This window comes from Cheilinus undulatus, linkage group 16 (assembly GCF_018320785.1).
Source record: "Cheilinus undulatus linkage group 16, ASM1832078v1, whole genome shotgun sequence".
Classification (NCBI taxonomy): Eukaryota; Metazoa; Chordata; class Actinopteri; order Labriformes; family Labridae; genus Cheilinus; species Cheilinus undulatus.
The window spans coordinates 4,727,701-4,753,559 of NC_054880.1; the positions used below are offsets into that span (position 1 = coordinate 4,727,701).

Genomic DNA, 25,859 nt, shown 5'->3' on the forward strand with positions numbered 1-25,859 from the left:
AAACTAAACTAAAAAAAAAAACAAAAAAAAAAAGGATTAGCTGAGGCAGAAATAGACAGAAACGGGTAAAAATGGGCTTTTCAAATTGTGAAATATGGCTTAAAAATTAGTCAAAGGGATTAATAGTGGCAATAATGCAAGAGGGTCTGGCTGCAGCCCTCGGACAAACCTCTACGCTGGGGCATTCGGCTGGGGACCTCTATGGTGGGGCGAAACCTCTTCGCTGGGGCGTGACATACATTGCCCAAGCCTACGCTGGGGCGTGCAGCATGTTAGCTGTTGTTAGCATGACTACACCGCTGTGCTTATGACACATTAGCATAGCCCCGTACGCGGGGCTATATTTAGGCGTGCAGCAGCACACCCTGACCCCTACGCTGGGTCAAAGCAAAGCCCCAGCATATGGGTCTACACTATTAAAACCCGACTGCTTCGGTTTAGGCGTTTAAATCCGACTGGTTAGATGTAGGCATTCAAATCCAACTGGTTAGGTTTAGGCATTAAAATCCGACTGGTTAGATTTAGGGTCAGCTTGCTCTATCGGCAAGTGGATAGAGCTGAAATTTCGTCGCAGGTAATATACGTCACGCCCCCAGCGTAGCGGTCCACCAGCTTGGGCATATACGTAACGCCACAGCATAGAGGTCCATGGCTTGGGCAATGTACGTCACACCCCAGCGAAGAGGTTTCACCCCACCATAGAGGTCCCCAGCCGAACGCCCCAGTGTAGAGGTTTGCCCGAGGGCTGCAGCCTGACGCCTCTCCAATAATGTGTCAACAGTGCCAACAATAGGCAGAGTTGCAAGACTTGGTTTTGAAGTGGCAAAAACAGGCGGAAATAAGTGGTGGAAAGGGTTTAAATTGGAAAAAAAAAAGGGATTTTAAGTTTCAAAAATATGTAAAATTGGCAAAGTTGGTGGGAAAAAGTGATAAAAATGGGTTACGATAAGGCAAGATTGGTGTAAGTTGCAACAGTGTAATTAAAAATGTTCTTAGTGTTTTTTTAAGGCATCTGGAGACCCCCTCTCAGTGTCTCGCGACCCCAAATGGGGTCCTGACCCCAACGTTGAGAACCCCTGGTCAAGGGGATCCAGTCTCTTCAGTGTTGTTTATGTTATCTTGAGAATCTTTGGCCCAGTCCATTAAATTATCAGATATTATTAAACCATTAAAATTCAATCCACCCACCACTCTATATCTCTTTTCACTGATCCTGTCCGTCTCTTTTTTTTAGATATAAAAAACACAATATACAAAAACAAAACAAGACATAACAAAACAAGAACAAATAGCTCTTGCAGGTCTATTTTTGACACAGAAACATGAACATTTTGTGTTACAGAAAAAAATCATGAATTATTCTGAAATCATTAGCATCAATAATGAAACATTTCATCTGAAAATGTTTTCTCTCTCTGTAGATTTTGTGCATCTTCACAGGGAGAATTCCCACTGAATGTTGTATCAAAGTCACAGAGAGCTACCGGCATTATAGGTCTGCTGCCAAAAATACATGTCTTTACACTTTGATGATTGTCCAATCCATGTAAATTCGCATGTGTTGTGTCAGATAAACACACATGCACTCAGGGCATTTTGCCACACTGAGAGCAAAAAATAGTTTCTCTCCTGTGTGAGAACTCTTATGTCAGATATGTGTCCGTCTATTTTGGAATGTCTGACCCGACACAGAGCAGCTGAATGGTCTCTCTCAGGTATGCTCTATCACGTGTCTCATCAAATTCATTTTGTTGTGAAACTCTTTGCCACAGTGAGAGCAGACAAAAGGTTTTATTCTTTCGTGAGTTCTCAGGTGACGAGTTAAATCTCCTTTTTTGTTAAATCTCTGCCCACACACAGAGCAACCAAATGGTTTCTCTCCTGTGTGAATTCTCATGTGTGTGGTCACGCTTCCCTTTTGTGTGAATCTCTGACCACATACAGAGCAGCTGAAGGGTTTTTCTCTGGTATGAACTACCATGTGTGTGGTCAAAGCCAGTTTACTGTTAAATCTTTTGCCACACACAGAGCAAACAAATGGTTTCTCTCCTGTGTGAATTCTCATGTGTGAGGTCATGCTTCCCTTTTGTGTAAATCTCTGACCACACACAGAGCAGCTGAAGGGTTTTTCTTTGGTATGAACTACCATGTGTCTAGTCAAATCTACTTGATAACTAAATCCTTTTCCACACTCTGAGCAGTTATGCAACCTATTTTTAGTTGTTGCTCTCCCTTTTCTGCTTTTGTCCACTGAATTACAGTCTGACTGGTCTTCTGTCATCTCCCTCCAATCAGCGCTGTCATCAGTCTCAGGATCAGAAGATTCATCGGTGTTGACCTCAGACTGTTGTTGTAAATCTCTATCTGTATCTTCACAGCCCTGTCCATCAGCTCCTGATTCTAACTGTTTAGTTTGTTCTTGATAAAACTGTGAGGACTGAGGTTTCTCTTCATCATCTTCTCTCTTCACAGGGACAGAAACAAAAGTCAGCTTCATATCATCCTCCTCTAGCCCATGAATTTGCTCTCTTGCTTGATTGTGCCATGGGTCATCAGGTTCATTATTAATTTTTAGATGCTTGCTCATCTCCTGGTTCAAACTGGAGTTCTCCTCCTGCTGCTTGGGGAAAACAACTTCTTTATTCACTGACAGCTGCTGGACCCCCACAGGAAAAACTGAAATACAGAAGCACAAAGTAAGGGAAACTGATTATAATGACACAAAACTTCAAAATTGACAAGTGACAGCCTTTACACCTCATTGCATCAAATTGATCTTTTTTCATCAAGAGCCAAGTCTGAACAAAGTCTTTAACCCAACTGTTTACAGATGAAGTTCACACAGGTGACTCCATGATAAAATAACTTAACAACCCCCAAGGTAACTACCACAAGTGCATTCTATATTTTTATTCTAACTACCGAACTTTTAACCTCAGTCCAGCTGTTACTGAGCTCTGGACATGTCATTCATTCTTGTGGGGCTGGAGCCTAAAAATCACTACATGGGAGCGGTCTACTATCGAGAGTCTCCCTAGCACAGAAGCAGATGACTGGTAGATTTGTGGCTAAGGTGTCTTAAGAACATATAAACATGAAATGTAATGACTCATACATAACTTTACTCCTGATAAATGTAAAATGTATCCATAACTGGAGCTGTTTCATCTTCTTCATCAATGGCTTAATTCATGACTCATTATGATGTAGTGTCCTATTTATTTATTTTTATTTATTTACATCAGATCCCCATTAGTTGTTACCGCAGTAACGACTATTCTTCCTGAGGTCCACGAAATGATGTTTAAAACATTTGGTTACAGCAGTGGTTCTCAACCTTTTCAGCCCGCGACCCCCAAAATAAAGGTGCCAGAGACCAGGGACCCCCACTGTACCTGAAGGTGGTTGAACAGCCAGGAACATTCAAGAATAGTCGTTGCAGACAAGGCTGCCCAAAAGGAGTTACAAAGGAGGAGCTTTCTGGGACCCAGCCAAACTAAGGGCCCATGGAGGTCAGCAAAACCATGGTCTATTGTAAAGTTAAGCTGTGAAAACCATATTTTATATTTGACCTGAATAATAACCACTCTTATCAACTAACAAATATCTTTATTTATTCATTTAGCCTTCTTTTGATGAAAAAACTTTTGTCAAAAACATCATTTAAATGGGTTAAAAATTGCTAAAATTGGTTCATAATAGCTAAAAATGGTAAAAAGGTGGTGAAATTGGATTTTTAAAGAACATAAATGGCTTAAAAGTGGCCAAAATTTGATGAAAGTGGAAAAACTGACCAAAAAATGGGTTTAAGTGGCAAAAACGGGCACAAAAAAAGTGGTAAAAGGCTATTAAAAAGTGGATGAAATGGCTATGAAGTGCAACTTAATGGTGGAAATTAGGTGGAATGCGATGAAAAAATGATATTAACGGGCAAAAATGGATTAACTGTGGTGAAAATGGGCTAAAGGATTGAAAAAAAGGTTGACAGAGGCAATAATGGGTCAACAGAGGCAACAACTGGCAGAAAGTGGCAAGAACTGGTTTAGAAGTGACAAAAACAGGCAGAAAAAGTGATTGGAAGGGTTTCAATTTGACAAAAAATGGGTTTTAAGTGGAAAAAATGGGCTAAAATTGGCAAAATTGGTGTTAGAAAGTGATGAAAAAGGGTTAACATTTGGTAAAAAGTGGTGTAAATATGCAACAGCATAAGTTAAAAAAATATATATTCTTAGTTTTTTTTTAAAGGCATCTGGTGACCCCCTCTGTGTGCGACCCCAAGGTTGAGAAACACTGGTTTACAGTATCATAACTCCAGTTTCCTTAACAGTCTACTAAATATATGTCAGATTTATTTAATCATTTACCAGCTGTTACAAGTAAAAACCTTATTTCTTTATTTAAAACGGCTGTCCTTAATTTCTTTTTAAAAGTAGTCTTATTTATAATTTTGACCAAATGCAGTGGCAGTTTATTCCATATAGACATTGCTCTACACCCAGCAGTTTGGCCTCTTTAACCTGCTCAATGAATTCACCTTGTAAAGAGATGCACAGCTGTTGATTAGTCCTCAGGGCATTCCTGGAGCCAAGAACCATGGACTTTGTTTTTAAGATGTTCAATTTAAGTTTGTTTTCTAAAACCCATTCTGAAACCAGCATTAATTCTTCCTGGAGCATTTTATTTAGACCCTTGCTGTTCGCTGCGGATACATGTATTGTACAGCCATCTGCATACATAACAATACCTGCTTTGTTTAATACATATGGAAGATCATTTGTATATATTGCATATAAAAGAGGTCCTAAGCAGCTCCCCTGGGGAATTCCACATTTCAAAGATTTAATACTAGACAAGCTGCCGTTGAATGTTACACATTGTTGTCTGTTAGATAAGTAGCTTTCCATCCATGGCTGGGGGTTTGAATCCATATGCAGATAGTGTAACGAATAGTAGGTCATGGTCTATCAAAACAAAAGCTGCACTAAAATCCAGCAGTACTGTACCTACTAAAAGCTTTCTGTCAATATCTTTCAACCAGTCATCTGTTAATTGGGTAAGGGCTGTGCATGTTGAATGACCTGCCCTAAAAGCGTGTTGAAATTCTGAGTTTAATCTGTTTTGAGAGAAGTAAAACTGTATTTGTTTGAATACAATACCTTCTATTAATTTGCTTAAAATAGGTAAAACGCAAATAGGTCAACGATTTGGTCCAGTAAAAAGATCCTTGTTATTTTTTGGTAAGGGATTAATTTTCCCTATTTTCCACAGCTGTGGAAAAACACCATCCTCAAGACTTAAATTAAAAATAAGACAAAGTGGTTTTGCAAAAGTTCTAGCTGAAAGCTTTAGCATTTTAGAAGACATTTTTCTCCTTCATCAACATTTACATTAAGAAATTCAAATTGCCACTTGTTTGTCTTTACAATATGATGTTTAATTAGTGCCTCAGAAAGCTTTCTGTTCTTTGTCAGCATTTGATTTCTCATTGCATCCACTTTATTGATGAAAAAAATTATTAAAATAATCAGCAATATCTTTCGGTTTGGTAATGAATCCAGTGCCAGATTCAATGGATGATGGGACGTTGTTGATCTTTTTTCCATTATGTCACCAAGGGTTCTCCATAATTTTTTGCTGTCACCCTTAATTTCCTCAATCCTGTTTTGATAATGTTGTTTTTAATTTTGTTTGTTCAATTTTGTGACTCTGTTTCTCATGTAACAGTAAGCTTGCCAGTCAGCTGAATTCTAGGGGTGTAAATCACCAGTTTCATCACGATACGATATTGATTCTTTGAACAATGATTCAATATTTGCCGATATCACAAAGTCTGCCACGATTCGATTTCGATTCTATTTAGAGGCCTGCCATCAATATCAGACGACATTGTGAACCCATTTACCACAATCTGTTACTTTTAAAGGAAAAAAACACAATATTGATACTCTCTCGGCTGCTAACCATTACCTGCTATCCATGCCTAGCGGTGTTGTGACTCTTGGATGGGCGGAAACTGTCATAACCAAGCATGTGGGGGGACTTTAAAATTAAAAGCGTAAGGTAAAAATGGCGCTTAATATCAATGTTTATACTTTCAATCGATTGAATCATTGTTCGAACAATCAATATATCGATCCAGATTGATGAATCGTTACACCCCTACGGAATTCCCCGTTACAGCTGCAGCTTTCTTCAGTTGATCCCTCTAGTTGAAGAGGTCATGTCTGAGCTCCTGATGTTAATTCTAGTTGGTAAATTGACAATCCGGGTCAAATTACATACATTTGCCACATCACTCAATTTTATTTTCGGCGTGCATGTTTCAGAGAACTAATCAATGTTTAGGTCTCCCACAAAATATATTCCTCTGTCAGAGTCAGTAACTCTCTGTAACATCATGCACATTTCCTCAAAGTACCCTGTATTTGACCCTGGTGGTCTGTAACAACAGCCCACTAATGTAGGTTTAAGATGGGGCAAATGGATCTGTAACCACACAACTTCAACACCAGCTGCATCTAAATCTTTTCTTCTTTTTACAGGTAAATGTTCTTGGATAGAAAAGGCTACACCACCTCCATGTTTACTTATGTCATATCTAAATATTTTATACTCATGTATAGCAACCTCTTCATCCTCTGTTGATGAATCTCAGTTTGTCTCTGAGATTCCCATTATGTGCACATTATTCTCTTGCAGCACCAGATTCCAGCACCAGAGTCCTGTACCTTGTTTTTTAGACTATAGATATTTAAATGAGCAAGTTGAAGTCCTTTCTTTGGCAATGTAATAGACATGCAGTTGATGCCATAAATTGAATTGCTGACTTATGAGTAACAGACTTTTGATAACCGTTTAGAGGACAGGTTAGTGTTTTTCTTTGGTCTCACAATGAGCCGATCATATTTGATTATTGCATAGTTACCTTTTGCTCTAGCTTCTTTCATTGCAGGCAGGAGCTCAGCTCTCTTTTTCCTTAGCTTTTCAGAGAAGTCCTCATTTATGTGCACAGAGGTGTTTTTCAGGTGTGCTCTGGCCTTCTCCATGATGAGTGTCTTTTCCTTAAAACTCAGTAACTTCACAACAATGCTTCTGGGTTTTTCAGCCTCCTCTCTGAATTTTCCTCTTCTATGGGCTTGTTCGATGTGAATGGAATTTGCCTCCAGTTTCAACTTGGTGGTTAACAGTTCACGCACCTTGCTCTCTGTTTCTGCCCATGTCTCCTCTGCATGATCTGAAGAAATTCCATCGATGATAATGTTGTTCCTTCTGCTTTGGCTCTCCAGGTAGTCCAGACGCTCCAAAAGACGGTCAGATTGATTAGGAGTTGAATCAAGTTGTTTGATCAATTGTTCTAGGTCCTTAAAAGCCTTTTTATCCCCATCATTTGCTTCTTTAATTTCCTCAATATCCTTCCGAGAGTATTGCAGACTGTTACTCAAGTCCTGGATCTCTCTCATTATTCCATCAATTCTGTTGTTGGTTGAATCCAATATCATTTGTGTGAAGCACCGGAATGAAGCTTCTTGTCTTTTCAGTACCTCCTCATAAAAAGTCTTTTGCTGATCCAACATCTCTTTTAGTGTGTCTACAGTCACAAACTCTGGTTCAGCTTCTGTGACATTCTTTAGGTTTTTACGTGTGGACATCCTTTCCTTAGATGTTTGGGGGAATCCTTTGAAAACCACTGCTGCTAGCCTGAAGCTATAGGCCTCAGGCTCAGCCAAGCACACTAGGCTGAGTAGGCCGAGGTTACAGGAATCCAGCAGATATCACCATAAGAAAGGGCCATCTAATACTTCTTCAGTGCTTGCCAGAGGATATGTTTTGAGATGATTTATGGTCCAAAAAATTTCTTAAAATACACAAGTGAGGAGTAAAATAAAGAGGTAAGAAGAGCTCAGACACACTCAGCTGCCATCAGATGCTTGATTGGTCTGCATGTTCAATTCATATTGATGAAGTGAGATCAGACCTGCATGAAAATATAAAAGCCTTTTAGAGAACAAGCAGCAGCACAGACTAAATTCAACAAGACAACGATCAGATAATGATGCAGAAAGAAATTATGCATTACAAACACTTCAAACCTCAGTAGCCAAAAATGTCTCGTGTATCAAAGGCAAAACAAAAATCTGGTTAATAAAAGTGACTTTTCTACCTGTTTTTTGAGATACCAGGCTGTCATTGGGTGATGGGTACTCTAAACTAATCTTGTGTACAGCAAAATATGAACAACCATAAATCCCCAAGTTACGACCAGTTAGCAACAGAAGTGTTGATAATTGGTCATAAAAAATCCTCTCACACATTTAATCATCGAACAACAGTCAGCAACGATTTCTGAAGACCTGGGAACAAAGCAATATTGTTATCTGGAGCTAGCCAAAGCTAACAATGTGCTGCATGCAGCTGTAAAAGTTAGCTAAAGGCTCAGCTCTCAGAAACATTTACTGGAAACAAGTTTAGAGAAGAAGAAAGAAAACAAACCTGAAAGAGTCTGAAACCCGGACATCTGACAAACATCCAAGAGTCGAAAAAGGACGAGAAAAGTCCACTCTGAACGATCATACAGAACACTGGATCATCCAAACACGCCAACAATGCTCGGCGGGAAAAGCCTTCACGACCCGGAAACAAAAACGCGACCCCAGGCATACATTTCCGGCCTTCAGAATAAAGTTTCGAATATCCTTCCCTGAGACCGGAACACATGGCAGGATTCAGATCAGCAGATTTTTACAAAACAAACATTAGCCAGTTCATTAGCTAGCTAGATTTATATTTTGAAGGCTTTCATACCTCATATTGAGTTTAGAAAAACGTTTCTAATTACTTTTAGGTTATGATCACAAGTTTCTGACAACATGCATGGTTTATACTGTTTTTTAAAAATAGCAAATAATCAACTTTATTTGACCACCTGTCAAAAGAACAAGTAAACATACATAATTAGGAAATGAATTCAAAAACTGTCCAAATCTAAAAATGCTTTTATTTATTTGGGGCGAATAATCAAACGAAATAATCAAATGAAACAACAAACTAGTCCCTTTTCACACATAATAACCAATTATTTTGTATGGCCTCCTTTGAGCTTGATAACAGCTTGCATTCTTGCTGCCACTTTTGTTATTGAGTCCAAAATAGTTTTTAGCTGTTCCCACAGAATTGCTTTTGATGAAACATTTGTGCAATGGATCTTTGAAACTAATAAATCCCAAATTTGTTCAATAGGTTCAAAATCTGAACTTTGACTTGGCCAGTCCATCAGTTCCTGTTCTTCAGATCGCTTTGTCTTGGTCAAATAGTCTCTGCACAACTTTGAAGCATGCTTGGAGTCATTGTTTTGTTGGTATATGAACCCACAACCAATCAGATTCAGTCCAGAAGGTATTCCATGATGTGTATAGTATATATAATATTTAGTTATTTCTCTAACATGTTTTTAGACCATTAAATGGTCTTGTCTGCTGTTTATTTCCATTCATTAAATCTTTTTAAAAATCTATTAAAACCACTTTATAAGTAAATCACTTATTATTCTTGTTATTAAGACACAGAGACAAAGAAGATGAAGTGATGCTCTGTATCAGATCCTAAGAAATTGTCTCCAGATAAAGGAAACATGTCACACATGGTCAAAAAGATCCACCTCTCCCTGTTGAATCTAAATTTGCCAGCAGAACAAGCTCTGATCTTTGAGATAGGAAGGGAGAAGCTACTTGGTAAGAGGAATCTGCTTTTGGTTGTTTCAGTTGGAAGTAGGTTGTTGGCAGTTTTGCTTAGGCTGAACGTGTTAGTTTCACTCTCTCTGCAACAATAGGTGAGGCAGTTGACGCGTGTGGCTCCCTCTATTGATTGCTAAAAGTGTAAACTGCCGGGGCGGAGTTTCACTGTAGTCCAAGCTTTAAGAGAGTTTGAATCTAAATTTGCCAGCAGAACAAGCTCTGATCTTTGAGATAGGAAGGGAGAAGCTACTTGGTAAGAGGAATCTGCTTTTGGTTGTTTCAGTTGGAAGTAGGTTGTTGGCAGTTTTGCTTAGGCTGAACGTGTTAGTTTCACTCTCTCTGCAACAATAGGTGAGGCAGTTGACGCGTGTGGCTCCCTCTATTGATTGCTAAAAGTGTAAACTGCCGGGGCGGAGTTTCACTGTAGTCCAAGCTTTAAGAGAGTTTGAATCTAAATTTGCCAGCTGGGGCGGTTAGCGGCTGTGCACAATCAACTCAATTGTGCACATCTGTGGCATATCTCTCTATATAAGTACACAGACTGCGCTGAAGCGTCAGCGTAAGCGTCAGCCCAATTGTGTGAAGACCACATTGGGTAAAGACCACATTGGGTAAAGACCACATTGGGTAAAGACCACATTGGGTAAAGACCACATTGGGTAAAGACCACATTGGGTAAAGACCACATTGGGTAAAGACCACATTGGGTAAAGACCACATTGGGTAAAGACCAGCGAGTCTACCTGTGCGAGTCCACCGAGCAAGGCCACCGACAGGCAGCACTGCCTCATAACAGTCTAACGCACCCCAGCAGTCTAACGCAACATGTGCAACCAAAAAATACAAGTCATATATGGGAACAGAAAGAAGCACAATAGTTACAGAAAACGAAACCTGCATAATCTATCCACTTTGCAGAATGCCTCTTTTCCACAACCTTTTATCACAGTTGGACTCTGGAACTGCCAGTCTGCAGTTAACAAAGCAGAATTCATCAATTCCCTCACTAAACTGTCTAACATTCAGGTCCTAGCCCTGACAGAAACTTGGGTCCGTCCTGAGAACACTGTAACACCAACTGCTCTATCAGTTGATGCAGTGTTCTCTCATACACCTCGCTCTTCTGGCCGAGGAGGTGGCACAGGCATTATTCTTTCTCATAGCTGGAACTTCAGCCAGTTCAAACCCTTGGACAATAACACCTCATTTGAATATCATGCAGTACAGGTCACTGCCCCAATAAAGGCTTACATGGTTGTGGTATACCGCCCACCTGGGGGTCACCTGGACAACTTTATTGTGGAACTGGACATGTTACTCTCAGACATCCCTGATGATGGCACACCATTGGTTGTCATGGGTGACATGAACATCCACTTGGATAGAGCCCAGGCTACTGATTTTATTTCACTACTGTCCTCCTTTGACTTGAAACTGGTTCAAACGCCTCCTACACACAAGGCTGGTAATACACTGGATTTGATTCTAACTCGCAATTGCTCCACGGCTAATTTGAGTGTAACACCACTTCACCTCTCTGACCACTACTTCATTCAGTTCTCACTTGGCTTACCTGAACTTCAACAATCTACTACTCAGTTAAGATCATACCGCAGAAACCTTCAGTCACTTGACCCAACACAGCTGTCTGACGAGGTCTCAGCTGCACTAGCCTCATGTAACGAGTCCTTCACACTCACTGTTAACGAGGCCACAGACACATTCTGCTCCTCACTGACCTCCTCTCTGGACAAACTCTGCCCTCTGGTGTCTAAGCCTATTCGTAATACTCCACCTTGTCCCTGGCTCACTGAGGTCATCAGAACCCAAAGGGCAGGGCTCAGAGCGGCAGAGAGAAAATGGCGTAAATCCAAACAAACCACTGACTTGAGTGCTTATCAGCAAAAACTGTCCTGTTTTACCTCTGCTCTAAAATCTGCTAAGAAGGCGTTCTATCAATCAAAGATCTGTGCTGCCACTGATGCACGCAAACTCTTCTCTGCTTTTAACTCGCTCCTCTCTCCTTCAAACCCACAACCCTCCAGTATGTTGACTCCAGACATGTTCGCCTCCTACTTCACTGACAAGGTTTCTGCCATCAGCAACCAATTCTCTGAGCCTGTCCAACTCAGTTTTCTGCCACCAGCTAGTGATGCATCACTTAGCTCATTCTCTCCACTAAGTGAGAGCGAGGTCACCAGGCTTCTGCTTGACTCTAAGCCCACAACCTGTCCCTCGATCCGATACCATCACATCTCTTGCAGGCGATTGAGCCCACAATCAGCCCTGCTGTGAGTTGTATCATTAACTCCTCTCTGTCCACAGGTGTTTTCCCAGCTGCTTTCAAGCAAGCGCGGGGTTACACCACTGCTCAAAAACCCACTCTCAACCCAGCCCGGGTTGAAAATGACAGGCCGGTCTCACTTCTCCCATTCCTATCAAAAATACTGGAGCGCACAGTCTTCAACCAGCTCTCAGAACACTTGCAGAACACTGATCTACTTGATCAGAATCAGTCTGGCTTTAGGCGGGCCACTCTACTGAAACTGCACTTTGTCGGTAACGGAATCACTTCGCTTGGCCAGAGCAGCTGGTCAGTCCTCAGTTCTCTTACTGCTGGATCTGTCTGCTGCCTTTGACACAGTAAACCACCAAATCCTCCTCTCCACACTCTCTTCACTTGGTATCTCAGGATCTGCCCTACAGTGGTTTAAGTCCTACCTCACAGGGAGATCTTTTAGAGTATCATGGAAGGGAGGAGTGTCTAAACTGCATGGCTTATCAACAGGGGTGCCTCAAGGGTCTGTGCTTGGTCCCCTACTTTTCTCAATATACACCACCTCACTTGGTGCAATCATCCGCTCCCATGGCTTTTCTTATCACTGCTATGCAGACAACACAGCTATTCCTGTCCTTTCCACCAGATGACACAACTGTCTCAGCTCGGATCTCATCCTGCCTTGCTGATATTTCTAAATGGATGAGGGAACGTCACCTTCAGCTCAACCTGCCCAAAACTGAGCTCATTATCATCCCAGCCAGTCCCACTATTGAACCGCAGATCAGTATCCAGCTTGGATCAAATAATCTCTTGCCCACTAAGTCAGCCCGGAATCTGGGTGTCATGATTGATGACCAGCTAACCTTCAAGCTCCATGTGGCCTCGATTGCTCGGTCCTGCCGTTTCGCCCTCTACAACATCAAGAGGATCAGACCCTACTTGACAGAGCATGCTACACAACTCCTAGTACAGGCTCTTATAATATCACGTATTGACTACTGTAACTCATTACTGGCAGGCCTACCTGCATGCACAGTTATACCTCTGCAGTTGATCCAGAACGCAGCAGCACGCCTGGTCTTCAACCAACCCAAGAGAGCTCATGTCACGCCTCTTTTAATCTCTCTACACTGGCTTCCAGTTGCAGCTCGCATTAAATTCAAAACTCTAATCATTGCTTACAAAGCAGTAACTAAAACTGCTCCTGTTTACCTGGAGTCCCTCATCCAGGTCTACACCCCTTCTCGCCCACTACGCTCAGCCAGCGAAAGGCGCCTGGTACTTCCAGCACATCATGCTCCTAAGTCACTAGCTCGACTCTTCTCCTCTGTTGTCCCTAAATGGTGGAATGAATTACCCAACTACATTCGATCTACAGACTCCCTGTCTACTTTCAAGAGAAGGCTAAAGACCCAGCTCTTCAGAGAACACTTTGCACTTAGCTAGGCAATTCTCTACTGTTGTCCCCAGTAGTAGATTGAGTCTCAGCCAGACTATTCTCCACTGCTGTCCCCAGTGGTTGAATGAGTTTCCCAACTATAGTTAGCTCGCACTGTCCTGCTCTACTTCTGGGATTTCTTTGCCCAGCTCTTTGGGAATGATCCAGCACTTGGTACTTGGTAAATAGTTGTTGTGAAGCCTAATGAATGGCAATTAGTGATCCCACATTTTCCTTGATTCATTGTTGCTGTCTAAAAACAAACAAACAAAAAAAAAAAACAACAAAAAAAAAAAAAAAAAAAAAAACCAAAACAAAAAAACAAAAAAAACCCCAAAAAAAACCCAAAAAAAACAAAAAACAAAACAAAACAAAAAAAAAAACTACATAAACAACGTATATTTTGGTACTCTGCCTTAAACTCTACACGGCAGCACTTGCGTCCAATTGAACCTGAAGCACTTGATGGCACTTACTGATGTTGTTTCTTCTTGTCTAGATCATTGCTTGTGTTGTTCTTGCTCTCAAATGTACGTCGCTTTGGAGAAAAGCGTCTGCTAAATGACATTGTAACATTGTAACATTGTAAGAGTGATTGATGCAATTAATTTAAGAAATAAGACTGGGAATTTATGTGTGACTTTTAATTCTAAGATTACAACACTTACTATTTTGAATTACCACATAATTCAAAGCTACTGAAAACACAACACTCATCTTGGTTCAACAATAGCTTTTGTATATTCCGGCCAAAAAGGGGAGAGCTTGATGTATGAATGATATCTCAACTCAAAATGATTTTTCTTCTTTTTCTAAAAGTTCATCTTTTTGCTCACAATTTCAAACGTTATTTCATTTTATTGATGTAACATGAGCCATTCATTTGCTCAACAATTTTGTTGAAAAAAGCATGTCTATTTGACACTGTAGGATCTTGTATTTTGTTGTCTCTGATTCAAAGCAGATGTTGGTCTGGTGATGTGAAGGCTGAGAGCAAAAAGGTGAGATTTTGTGAACTGAAGTGTCTTGTTTATTCTGAAAATGAATGTCCATTTTTGACCCAAAAGATTCACTAGCATGTTTTTCATGAGAATTCAATTTCACAAGAATTGTTTCTTACACAAAAAGTATGAAACATTCTGAAATCAGCAGCACCAAAAATGAAACTTTTCATCTAAAAATGTTTTCTCTTACTGTGAGGTTGTGCATCTTCAAATGGAGAATTCCAGTGGAGTGTTCCATCACAGTCAGAGAGGTCTATTAGCAATATTACATTTCTTATTACAAAGAGGAAGTCACCACTTTTCACAGGGTAAACAGTAATGATGTTCTCTGGACCATGTCGTATCAGATAATCCTGCTGATGCTGCGTCATGATTTTTTACGTGTTCAGTCTCATTTTTGTCTTGGGTAAATCTCTCACCACACTGAGAGCTGCTGGACGGGATTTCTCTGGTATGAATCACCATATGTCTGGTCAAAGTTGCTTGACGGTTAAATTTTTTGCCACACTCAGAGCAACCAAATGGTTTCTCTCCTGTGTGAATTCTCATGTGTACCGTCACACTGTCCCTTTGGTTAAATCTCTTACCACACACAGAGCAGCTGTATGGTTTTTCTTTGGTATGAACTATCATGTGATTGTTCAGGCTTATTTTATGGTTAAATCTTTCACCACACAGAGAGCAGACAAATGGTTTCTCTCCCGTGTGGATTCTCATGTGAGCAGTTAAACTTCCTTTTTGGGTAAATCTCTGATCACACACAGAGCAGCCAAAAGGTTTTTCTCCTTTGTGAGTTGTCATATGTGTCGTCACACTGCCTCTTCGGGTAAATCTCTTACCACACTCAGTGCAGCGAAAGGGTTTTTGTTTAGTATGAACTACCATGTGTGTGGTCAAACTTCCTTCACGGTTAAATCTTTTGCCACACACAGAGCAAACAAATGGTTTCTCTCCTGTGTGAATTCTCATGTGTGAGGTCACACTGCCTTTATAAGTAAATCTCTGACCACACACAGAGCAGCTAAAGGGTTTTTCTTTGGTATGAACTACCACGTGTCTCGTCAAACCTGTTTTCCCCTTGAATCTTTTTCCACACAGAGAGCAGACATACAATTTCTTTTTATTCTTTGCTCTCTTTCTTGTGCTTTTTTCCACTGACTTTAAACCTGACTGGTGTTCTGTCATCTCCCTCCAATCAGTGCTGTCATCAGTCTCAGGATCAGAAGAGTCTTCAGTTTTGACCTCAGAATGTCGTTGAGGTTCCTCTTCATCATCTTCACTCTTCACAGGAACAAAAGTGAACTTGATGATGTCATCCTCCATTTGCCCTTGAAGTTGCTCTCCCTCTTGATTGCTCCACAGTTCCTCAGGTTCATCTTTAATTTTCAGAGGCTCACTCACCTCCTGCTGCTCAGGGCATGCCGCTTCTTTATTCACTGACAGCTGATGGACCTCATTAGGAAAAACTAAAATACAGAAATGCAATAATAAGGGAAACCAATTTCATTTCAACACAAAAATTCTTAAAGTAAGAAATCATATTTTCAGGTTGTCTAGGCCCCTCTCCACCCCTTACATCTAATTTTATCAATCAAAAAATGTTGTCATCTAGAGACAAGTCTTGATGGTGACGAGATGTGAGCTATCTCACCTCCTTACAATCATAGCTCAGTGTTGCATGAAAAAAGGTTTTGAATATGGTTTTGAAAGCATGTTTAGACCTCGACGAAACAACATGGTCAATGCCACCACCCCACGGGTGCATGTAGCAGCAGTCTTGTAGTGCATGAAGTACTGTGCAATATGTTTTTTTAAAGCAGTGATACTCAATGCTTGGCTATTGAGGCACATGTGGCTCCTTTGGGATGATTTGTGGCTCTTTATTTGAAATACCCCCCCCCCAGAAATCCTTTAAAAGGTCAACTTTAACCCCAGAAATTAGTAATTGCAAGTAACATTAATCAGTTTGTTTCACACTCATGTACAGATGGCTTAAATTGTCAACTTTTTTTGTATATTTCCATTTCCATAATTTGCAATGTGTCCCCCTTTGCTGACACTTTCAATCTATTCTTACAGCTTTTTAAGCCTGTTTTCTACTTATTTTGCCCCTTTTACCAGTTCTTTTCTTTTCTGTCCTGCTTTTTGCAATTTTTTTTCCATGTTTTTGCAATGTTTTGCCCCTTCTCACCCATTTAATCAATCAATCAATCAATCAAACTTTATTCATAAAGCGCTTTTCATACATAACATGTGACTCAAAGTGCTTTACATAGACAAATAAAAATATTTCCTCAAACCCACGCCCACCTTTTGCTTAACATAGACAATTAAAGTCAACAAGAGGCTGAGTACAGATGAACCAGTTGAGGAAGCGCCATCAGAGGAGCCGTCTGCACCAGGAGCAGAGAGTCACCCACAGCTACAGGACACCAACGCAGGACCCAGAGGAGAGTTGAGGCAGAGACACCAAACCTCCACCTGGAACCCACGAGACAGACCCCTGCGGCCACAGCTGACCACCACTCCTGGTGCAGAGGGCTACCCCAGAGGAAACACTGGAGATCCTAAAAATGATAAAAGGATAAAAATAAGTGAAAACTGAAATATGAATAAAAGCTAAGAACTATAATATAAAATAGTATAACTAAAAAATTAAGGTAGGAAAATAATAAAATTCATAAATAAATACAAATTTAAGGCCTAAAATAAATAAATATTATCAATATAAATAAAATAAATAAATATTAATCAAAAGCTAAGCTAAAAAGGTGTGTCTTGAGCCTGCTCTTAAAAACATGAACGTTCTCTGTGGCCCTGAGGTCCTCTGGCAGGCTGTTCCATAGACGAGGGCCGTAGTACTGGAAAGATGCCTCGCCGTGAGAGTGTGTCCTGACTTTGGGAATGACTAGGAGCCCACTGCCAGAGGAGCACAGGGTCCACGAGGGTTCATAAGGTAAAAGCAGTTCTGAAAGATAAGAAGGCCCAAGACCATTAAGACATTTATAAACCAGTAAAAGAACTTTAAAATCGATCCTAAAACACACGGGGAACCAATGCAGTGATTCTAAAACCGGTGTAATGTGGGCCCGCCCTCTGGTCTTAGTCAGGACACGTGCTGCTGAATTTTGTAGTAATTGTAGACCTGAAATATTCTTTTTGGGAAGACCAGAGAGCAGGGCATTACAGTAGTCTATACGACTGGTGATAAAAGCATGTATCAGCGTCTCCGTGTTGGTCCGAGAGAGAATGTGGCGGACTCTGGTGATGTTCTTTAGATGATAAAAACCTATTTTTGTTACGTTCTTAATGTGTGGAATAAAAGTCAGCTCAGAGTCAAAAATTACGCCCAGGTTTTTCACTTGTGATGATGGATTAAAAGACAATGTTTGTAGTTTGGGTAAAAGTTTCTCTCTCTGGGCCTCAGGACCAATGACTAAAACCTCAGTTTTGTCCTGGTTGAAGCTGGAGAAAGTTTTCTGCCATCCAGGATTTGATATCTAAAATGCAGTTAAAAAGAGCATCCATTGGCCTGGTGCCATCAGGAGACATGGAGATGTAAAGCTGCGTATCATCAGCATAACTGTGGAAGTTGATTCCATGTCTCCTGATGACACCGCCAAGAGGGAGCATGTACAGGTTAAAAAGCACAGGGCCTAAAATCGAACCCTGGGGCACACCACATGTGATTTTATGGACTTTGGAGGAGCATGTGTCTACACTTACCATGAATGTTCTGTCTGTGAGGTAGGAAGTAAACCATTTGTGTACAGTACCAGAGAGGCCGACCAGATGTTTGAGTCTATTTAACAGAATAGTGTGGTCTACTGTATAGAAGGCAGCACTTAGATCCAGTAGAACCAACACCGTCACCTTTTGTGAATCATAATTTAATCTAAAATCATTTAAAATCTTTGTCAAGGCAGTCTCTGTACTGTGGTTTACCCTAAAACCAGACTGACATTCCTCATGAATGTCACGTGCGGCTAAAAAATAATTGAGCTGAATAAAAACAAGTTTCTCTAAAATTTTACTTAAAAATGGTAAGTTAGACACTGGTCTGTAATTGTTAAAATCATTAAAATCTAAATTGCTCTTCTTCAACAGGGGCCTCACCACTGCTGCTTTAAAGGCACTGGGGAAGACCCCCGTCTGAAGTGAACAATTCATCATGTTTAAAAGCTCGTCTCTAAAAGATCCATAAAATGACTTAAACAATGAGGTTGGAATTGGATCTAAAAGACATGTGGTGGGCTTCACTGAGGAGAAAACTTCATCAAGCAACTCAGCATTAACCAGGACAAAACTGTCCAGTGTTTCCTCAGGTGAAGCTGCCTTTCTCCATTGAATGCCACTTTTTTCCCAATTTTGCCATTTTAGTCTCTTTTCATCCATTTTTTATGGCACATTTTTTACTGTTATTTGATCATTTATGCCACCTGTAGCCCATTTTTTTTAACCAATTTTGCCAGTTCTTCTCCCCATACTTGCCAATTTTCATCCATTTCTTGGCACATTTTTACAGTCATTTGATCATTTTTGTCACCTGTAACTATTTTCTTAATCAATTTTGCCACTTTTTCTCCCCATATATGCCAATTCTAACCCATTTTTTTGCCACTTCTTTGCCAGTTTTTGACAATTTTTCCACTTTTGTCCATCTTTGTCTCTTTTCACTCATTTTTGCCACATTTTTACTGTTTTTGACCAATTTTTGCCACTTGTAAGTTATGTTTTATTATCAGTTTTTGCCATTTTTCACCAGTTTTTGCCTTGTACAGCTTGCTTTTGTTAATTTCAAATAGTTTTCCCCTTTTTGCACATTTAAGCTGTCTTTTGCCATTGAATGCCATTTTTGCCCATTTTAGTCACTCGTTTTTGCCACATTTTACTGTTTTTTGACCATTTTGCCACCTGTTACCTATTTTTTTTGTGGCACTTTTGCTCTCCTTTTTTGCCAACTTTCAACCATTTTTTACCCATTCTTTGTCACTTTTTGACCAGTTCACCTCTTTAACTATTTTATTGCCACTTTAACTCACTGTCGCCACTTTCACTTATATTGTGACTCTTGCAAAGAGAATATATATATATATATATATATATATATATATATATATATATATATATATATATATATATATATATTTATTTATTTATTTATTTATTTATTTTCTTTTTTACAGTTTGGTTCTTTGGTTGAGCAGGGTTGAGTAACACTGTCTGAAAGGCTCGTCAGCAAACATTCCCAGTTCTGAAACCTGACTTCTGAGGTAAATGGAACGTAGCATTAGCATCAGCGTTCGTGGCTCAAATGAACGATCAAGATCCAGCGGCCGCCAAAAACATGAGTTCACTTATAATAAGGAATCATCTCACATAATTAACACACAGAATAATGGCCAGCAACGATTTCTGAAGACCTGGGAACAGAGTAGTGTTGTTATCTGGAGCTAACCAATGCAAAAATGTGCTAGGTGGAGCTGTAAACGTTAGCTACAGGCTCTGAAACGTTTACAGTAAACAAATAACAGAAGAAGAAAGAACACAAACCTGACAAATCCTGAAACCCGGACATTTAACAGACATCCAGGAGCCACAGCAGGAACAGACGAGTAAAAGTTGAACACTTTCTGGGATCATATAGCGCTGGACAGCAGGCTGGACCATTCAAGTACGCCAACAGTACTCGGACTGACCCGGAAACGAAACAACGTCTCATTTAATCTCTTCCGGCCTCCAGAATAAAGTTTGAGTTTCAAATATCCGTGATGAACACAGTGTATGATTCAGATCAGTTTTATATATTTATATATGCATACACTTTTTTTAAGAGTGCAAGGTTAACCATGAAGGTAATACAAGGAAAAACAAAAAGAAAAACAAAACAAAACAAAACAAAACAAAACAAAACAAAACAAAACAAAACAAAACAAAAAGGGGACATACAAACCAAACCAAAACAACACAAACAACAACTTTTTTTGGTAATTCCATTCAGTGCTGTGACTTTAAATTCAATTAAGTACAGTTCATCCTTCTTAGGACTTACTGGAGGTTTTCCTAGTATAATGTGCTCTGTGTTTAAGTTCAGTGGCTTTTTGAAGGTTTCTTCTGTAAATTCCAAAACATCTAAGCAAAATTTGTTCTGAAAATTGCACAAATAAAAGAAGTAATAATTTGCATCGCTTTCACCACAGTTTCTCCAGCACTGAGAGCTTTGATGGACTTTATATTTTGAAATAATAGCATGTGTTGCAAAATACCTCGAATTTATTTTCCAAGCAAATTCTCTCCAGAACAAGAAACAAGTAGTTTTATGTATTTCGTTAAACATTTGTTTTCCACTCTTCATCAGTTGTTTTTGTTGCCAAGTCTTCTTCCTATTTTATCTTTACGTTACTTAAATTATTCCTCAAGTAGAATTTTATCAACATTACCCTATGTAGATTTTACATTACCATTGTATTTTTTCACAAGGAATTTTAATAGTGGATATCTTGTATATCCTTTTTTGTTGTTGTTGTTTTTTTTTATTTAAGTAACTTCTTACTTGCAGATATCTATAACATTTATTATTAGATATTTTTAAATGCATAGATGTAATTAAGGAAAATATCTATTTATTATCTCTGAAAATTCACCAAAATCTAACCAACCCTTTGCTTGCTCATGAGTTGAAGACCATGTCTATTAAATTTGGTTTAAATTCAGGATCTTCCGCTATTTCATTCAACTACACCAGTTCAAGAAGTGGCTTTATTTTTTAGAACCTTCTGGATATAACTGAGGAGAACAATTTCGGATCATCATTTAGTCAAGAGATTGGCCAATAATTGTTTATTACAGAAAAACAGTATGGAAACATTCTGAAATCATCAGCATCAAAAATAAAATATTTCAACTGAAAATGGTTTCTCTCTGTGAAATTCTGTGCATTTGCAAAGGAAAAATTACATCTTAATGATTTATCACAGTCAGAGAGGTCTATCAGCAATATCACACTTCATAACACGAAGAGAAAGTCCCCACTTTTCCATTGGTAAACAATACTGATGTTCTCTGGCCCTCTTCCTAAAGTAAGTGTCTATGCACTTTTAATGTCTTAAATTTATTGCCACATAGAGAAAGGCAAGACAGTTTTTCATCCAGTAAATTCTCAGGTGCTGTATAAGATAATCCTGGAGATGAAAAGTGTGATCAAACTTAGGGTATCAGAGTATTTGATCTTTAAGGCAAGAAAACTTATGTGAGGTCAGATTATATTCTTCTGTAAATGTTTTACAACACACATGCCAAAACACTTCTTAAACCTTTGTTTTTAAAACGGCTGTACAACAAAGTTATTATTATTATTAGAGAGCAGCAGAAGTGTGAATTCTCTTTTGTTATATCAGATAATCCTGCAGGCTAACTGTTTTGTCACACTCAGGGCATCAGAACAGTTTTCCTTTGGTGTGAGAAGACATATTATTGAATAGGTATTCACTTAAGACTGTATAGTTTTGTCAGGTTACATTTCAGACTAAATGTTTTACTACACCCAGAGCAGCCTGGGCCTTTCCCTTTTCTGTGAACTGCCAATTGAGCTCTCAGACCACATGTCAACTGAAAAAAATTGGTCACTAAAAACAGCTGAATTACGTTTCTCAATTAAGAATTTCCATGTAGTTGGTCATGACTCTTTTTTGAGTGACTCTCTGACCACACTCAGAGCAGCCAAATAGTTTTATTCCTTTGTAAGTTCTTGTGTGTCATCACATGTTCTTTTGGAGGAAGTATCTAACCACATTCAGAGCAGCTGAATGGTTTCTCTCTGGTATGAACTAACATATGTCTAGTCAAACTTTTTTTATATCTGAATCTATTGCCACACTCAGAGCAGACACATAGTTTCTCTTTTGTGTGAACACTCATGTGAACAGTTAGATTCCTTTTTCGTGAAAACCTCTTCCCACACTCAGGGCAGCTGAAGAGTTTCTCTTTGGAATGAACTACCATGTGTCCAGTCAAAGCTGTTTTCATGCTAAATGCCATGCCACACTGAGAGCAGACGAATGGTTTCTCACCTGTGTGAATTTTCATATGTTCTGACACACGTTGTTTTCGGGAAAATCTCTGACCACACACAGGGCAACTGAAGAGTTTTTCTCTGGTGTGAACTAACATGTGTTTGGTCAGAATTATTTTATAGGAAAATCTTTTGCCACACTCAGAGCAAGCATATGGTTTTTCTCCTGTGTGAATTCTCATGTGAGCGTTTAAACTTCCTTTTCGGATAAATGTATTACCACACACAGTGCAGCTGAAGGGCTTTACTCCAGAATGATATACCATGTGCCTGTTCAAACTTATCCTATCGTAAAATCTGTTGCCACACTCAGAGCAGACAAATGGTTTCTCACCTTTGTGAATTCTCAAGTGATGAGTCAAACTACCTTTTTGGGTAAATCTCTTATCACAGACAGAGCAGCTGAAAGTTTTTTCTCTGGTATGAACAACCATGTGACTGGTCAAACTTGTATTACGGTCAAATCTTTTGCCACACAGAGAGCAGACAAAAGGTTTCTCTCCGGTGTGGATTCTCATGTGAGCAGTTAAACTTCTCTTTTGGGTTAATTTCTGACCACACACAGAGCAGACAAAAGGTTTCTCTCCTTTGTGAATTCTCAAGTGAAAATTAAGATGATTCTTTTGATGAAATGTTGGACCACATTCAGAGCAAGTGAAGGCTTTCTCTCCAGTGTGACTTTTCATATGAGACGTAAGGTGACATTTGTATTTATATTTTTTACCACACTCTGCGCAGGTATGAAATTTATTTTTAGTCTTTGCTCTCTTTTTTGTGCTTTTCTCCGCTGACTTTAAATCTGACTGGTGTTCTTTCGTCTCCCCCCAATCAGTGCTGTCATCAGTCTCAGGATCAGACAAGTCTTCAGTCTTGATCTCAGTCTCTGGTTGTACATCTCTCTCTGGATCAAAGTACCTGGCTGCATCTGCTCCACCACAGTTCTCTCCATCAGCGCCTGTTCCAATCTGCTCAGTCTGCCTTTGATAATGCTGTGAGGTCTGAGGTTTCTCTTCATCTTCTTCACTCTTCACAGGAACAGAAACAAAAGTGAACTTGACATCAACCTCCTCTGGCCCTTGAAGCTGATCTCCCTCCTGACTGCTCCACAGTTCCTCTGGTTCATCTTTAATGTTCCTCCGGTTCAAACTGGAGTTCTTCTCCTGCTGCTCAGGGGAAACCTCCTCTTTACTCGCTGACAGCTGCTGGACCTCAGGAAAAACTAAAATACAGAAGCAAATGGTAAACAAATATAATTGTATTTGACATTTTGAATGATGTCAGGGATGGAAACTGACAGGAGAACAGAACACCTGAAAACTTTAATTAAAAAACTGAAAATACAGTGTTTTATTAATTGGAGTTGTATTCGCATTATAACTTGGGTACACAGTGTATGTGTTAACCATCTGTTACTTCTGAGTGAGGAGTGTCTCTGTCGGGCTAATGGCTTATCCCCCACCAGAGGGGGGGATAAGGTCTAAAGGGGGGGATAAGGTCTAAAAAAAAAAAGCAATTTGCCTATCTGGAGCTAGCTTAGGCGTTCATTGTGCTGCACTGCACGTGGCTGTGGACGTTAGCTAAAGGCTCAGCTCTCTGAAACATTTACAGTAAACAAATTAATAAAAGAAGAAAGAAACAAACCTGAAAGATTCTGAAAAACGGACATTTAAACATATCAAAGAGTCAAAAGAGAAGAGAAAAGTCAACTCTGAGCACTTTTCTAGGATAAATCTGCTCCTTCAGGATGATGCTGTCGTCCAAACACGCCAACAGTGTTCGGCAGGAAGGAGGCTTCATGGCCCGGAAATAAAGATACCGCTGCATGCTCCCACAGCCTTCAGAATGCTTCTTCTTCTTCTTCTTTCGTTTTCTGGCGGATCGCAAACAACGTCCAGGTGTATACCGTCACCTACTGTACAAGAGTGTGTAGCATCATATCCCCACCTTTAGATTCTACCCATCAATTGGGTCTAGGCCTTCAGAATAAAGGTAGATCCTCAAATATAGCTTGTATTTTAAAAAACGATAATCCAGCTCTGATGTTGATCAATCAGAGTAGACTGTGCTTTTTGGGAGGGGGGTATTTGATCAAATGTCACATCTCCATGTTGTTGAGCACTTTTTCATGCAGTTTATTCTCATTGCACAGAGCTGCAAAAGTTCAACAGCTGAAACACAGCAGTGATGCATAATATTAGATTTTTGCTGATGTCCCATATGCCAATATATCAAATTAGTTTTAGCCAATACCAATATCAATATTTAAATGTAGTTCAGACCTAAAATGTCACTCATTAAAACACAGAATTAAAAGTTGAAGATGAACAAAGTCACAGTGAACGATGATTAATAAAGGAAAAAAAATAACTTCCGATAACCAGTGTTAATTTGGGCAGCTATTTTTAATTTCAGTTTTAATCTTTAAGTGAAATGCATTTTAGTTTTGGTCCCATTTTTGTCTTTTCTGCCCTTTCTAGTTTCAGTCTAGTTTTAGTCGATGAAAACTCAAAACTTTTTGGTGTAGTTTTAGTCTATAAAAGTCCTCACATTTTAGTCTTTACTTTAAGTCCAAGCAATTATTTTCTTGTCTAAATCTGGTACCAAATCATGGTAGTGTGTTCCCTGCACTCTGCCAAACCTGGGATCCCTGCTTTCTACAGCTGAGAGACAGAATAGATACAGATGCATTGCATTTTGACAGATTTACAGTGGATATCACAGATTTTGAATGTCCGACAAAAACTAAATTACATTTTAGTCTAGTTTTAGTCATCTTGTCAAAAACTAAACTTAGTTTTTGTCAGTTTTAGTCATCACAGATCTATTTTAGTTACTGTTAGTCTAGTTTTTGTCATGGAAAAAAAAGGCTGTCGACAAATAGTTTTAGTCATAGTTTAGTCGACAAAATTAACACTGCCGCTGACGTAGATCTGTGGGTCCAGGCTAGATCTTTACTAACTTATTTGTTTGTGTGGCTGATATTTACAGCCGATACCAGAACAACAGTGATGTTGATGCTGATGCTACTTGCCGATGCCTGTCCCTAAGAGGGTTTAAAAATAAAATATACAGAAACTATACTTACATGAGTTATTCTGTGTTACATTTGATTAACAGTTATAAATCCAAGACTTGCCTGTGTACAGTAAATATCTCATGTGCAGAGATCTATATTCATGGTTGTACAGCATACATTCATACAAGTGAGAGTAAAAAAAAATCATAATAATAAAGAATATGTATTCATACACATCTAAGACACATGTAAGAAAAACACAATCCCTGCTAACATCACCCCTACACATGACTCCTGTTGGAAATATTGAAAAGAACA

General features: G+C 39.4%; 3 protein-coding genes across 4 annotated transcripts in view; all 3 read right to left on the minus strand.

The window, feature by feature from the left end:
- The window catches only part of LOC121523804 (gastrula zinc finger protein XlCGF52.1-like), a 30,454-nt gene extending 10,311 nt beyond the window's left edge, over positions 1–20,143 (minus strand). The window contains exons 1-2 of one of the 2 annotated variants that reach the window (XR_005993062.1): positions 20,008–20,143; positions 14,645–15,920 (exon numbers count right to left, since the gene is read on the minus strand). Coding sequence is in view for 1 of the 2 variants with exons in the window: in XM_041808857.1 (XP_041664791.1) it covers positions 14,746–15,920; positions 20,008–20,032 (1,200 nt within the window). In the remaining variant the exon portion in view is untranslated. Of the gene's footprint in view, positions 1–14,189; positions 15,921–20,007 lie in introns of those variants that run through there. The other variant, XM_041808857.1, reaches the window with a different exon arrangement.
- LOC121523781 (zinc finger protein 37-like) lies at positions 1,156–8,609 on the minus strand. Its single transcript, XM_041808818.1, has 3 exons — positions 8,491–8,609; positions 6,926–7,975; positions 1,156–2,676 (listed from the first exon to the last, which is right to left on the minus strand). The coding sequence occupies exons 2-3, from the start codon at positions 7,647–7,649 to the stop codon at positions 1,712–1,714; spliced, it is 1,689 nt and encodes a 562-aa protein (XP_041664752.1). The 5' UTR covers positions 7,650–7,975; positions 8,491–8,609; the 3' UTR covers positions 1,156–1,711.
- A 1,470-nt stretch (positions 20,144–21,613) lies between the features above and the next one.
- On the minus strand, positions 21,614–24,250 carry LOC121523488 (gastrula zinc finger protein XlCGF57.1-like). Its single transcript, XM_041808397.1, has 3 exons — positions 24,167–24,250; positions 22,403–23,744; positions 21,614–21,635 (listed from the first exon to the last, which is right to left on the minus strand). Exons 1-3 carry the CDS (start codon positions 24,189–24,191, stop codon positions 21,614–21,616), a joined length of 1,389 nt encoding a protein of 462 aa, XP_041664331.1. The 5' UTR covers positions 24,192–24,250.
- Positions 24,251–25,859: the final 1,609 nt, after the last annotated feature.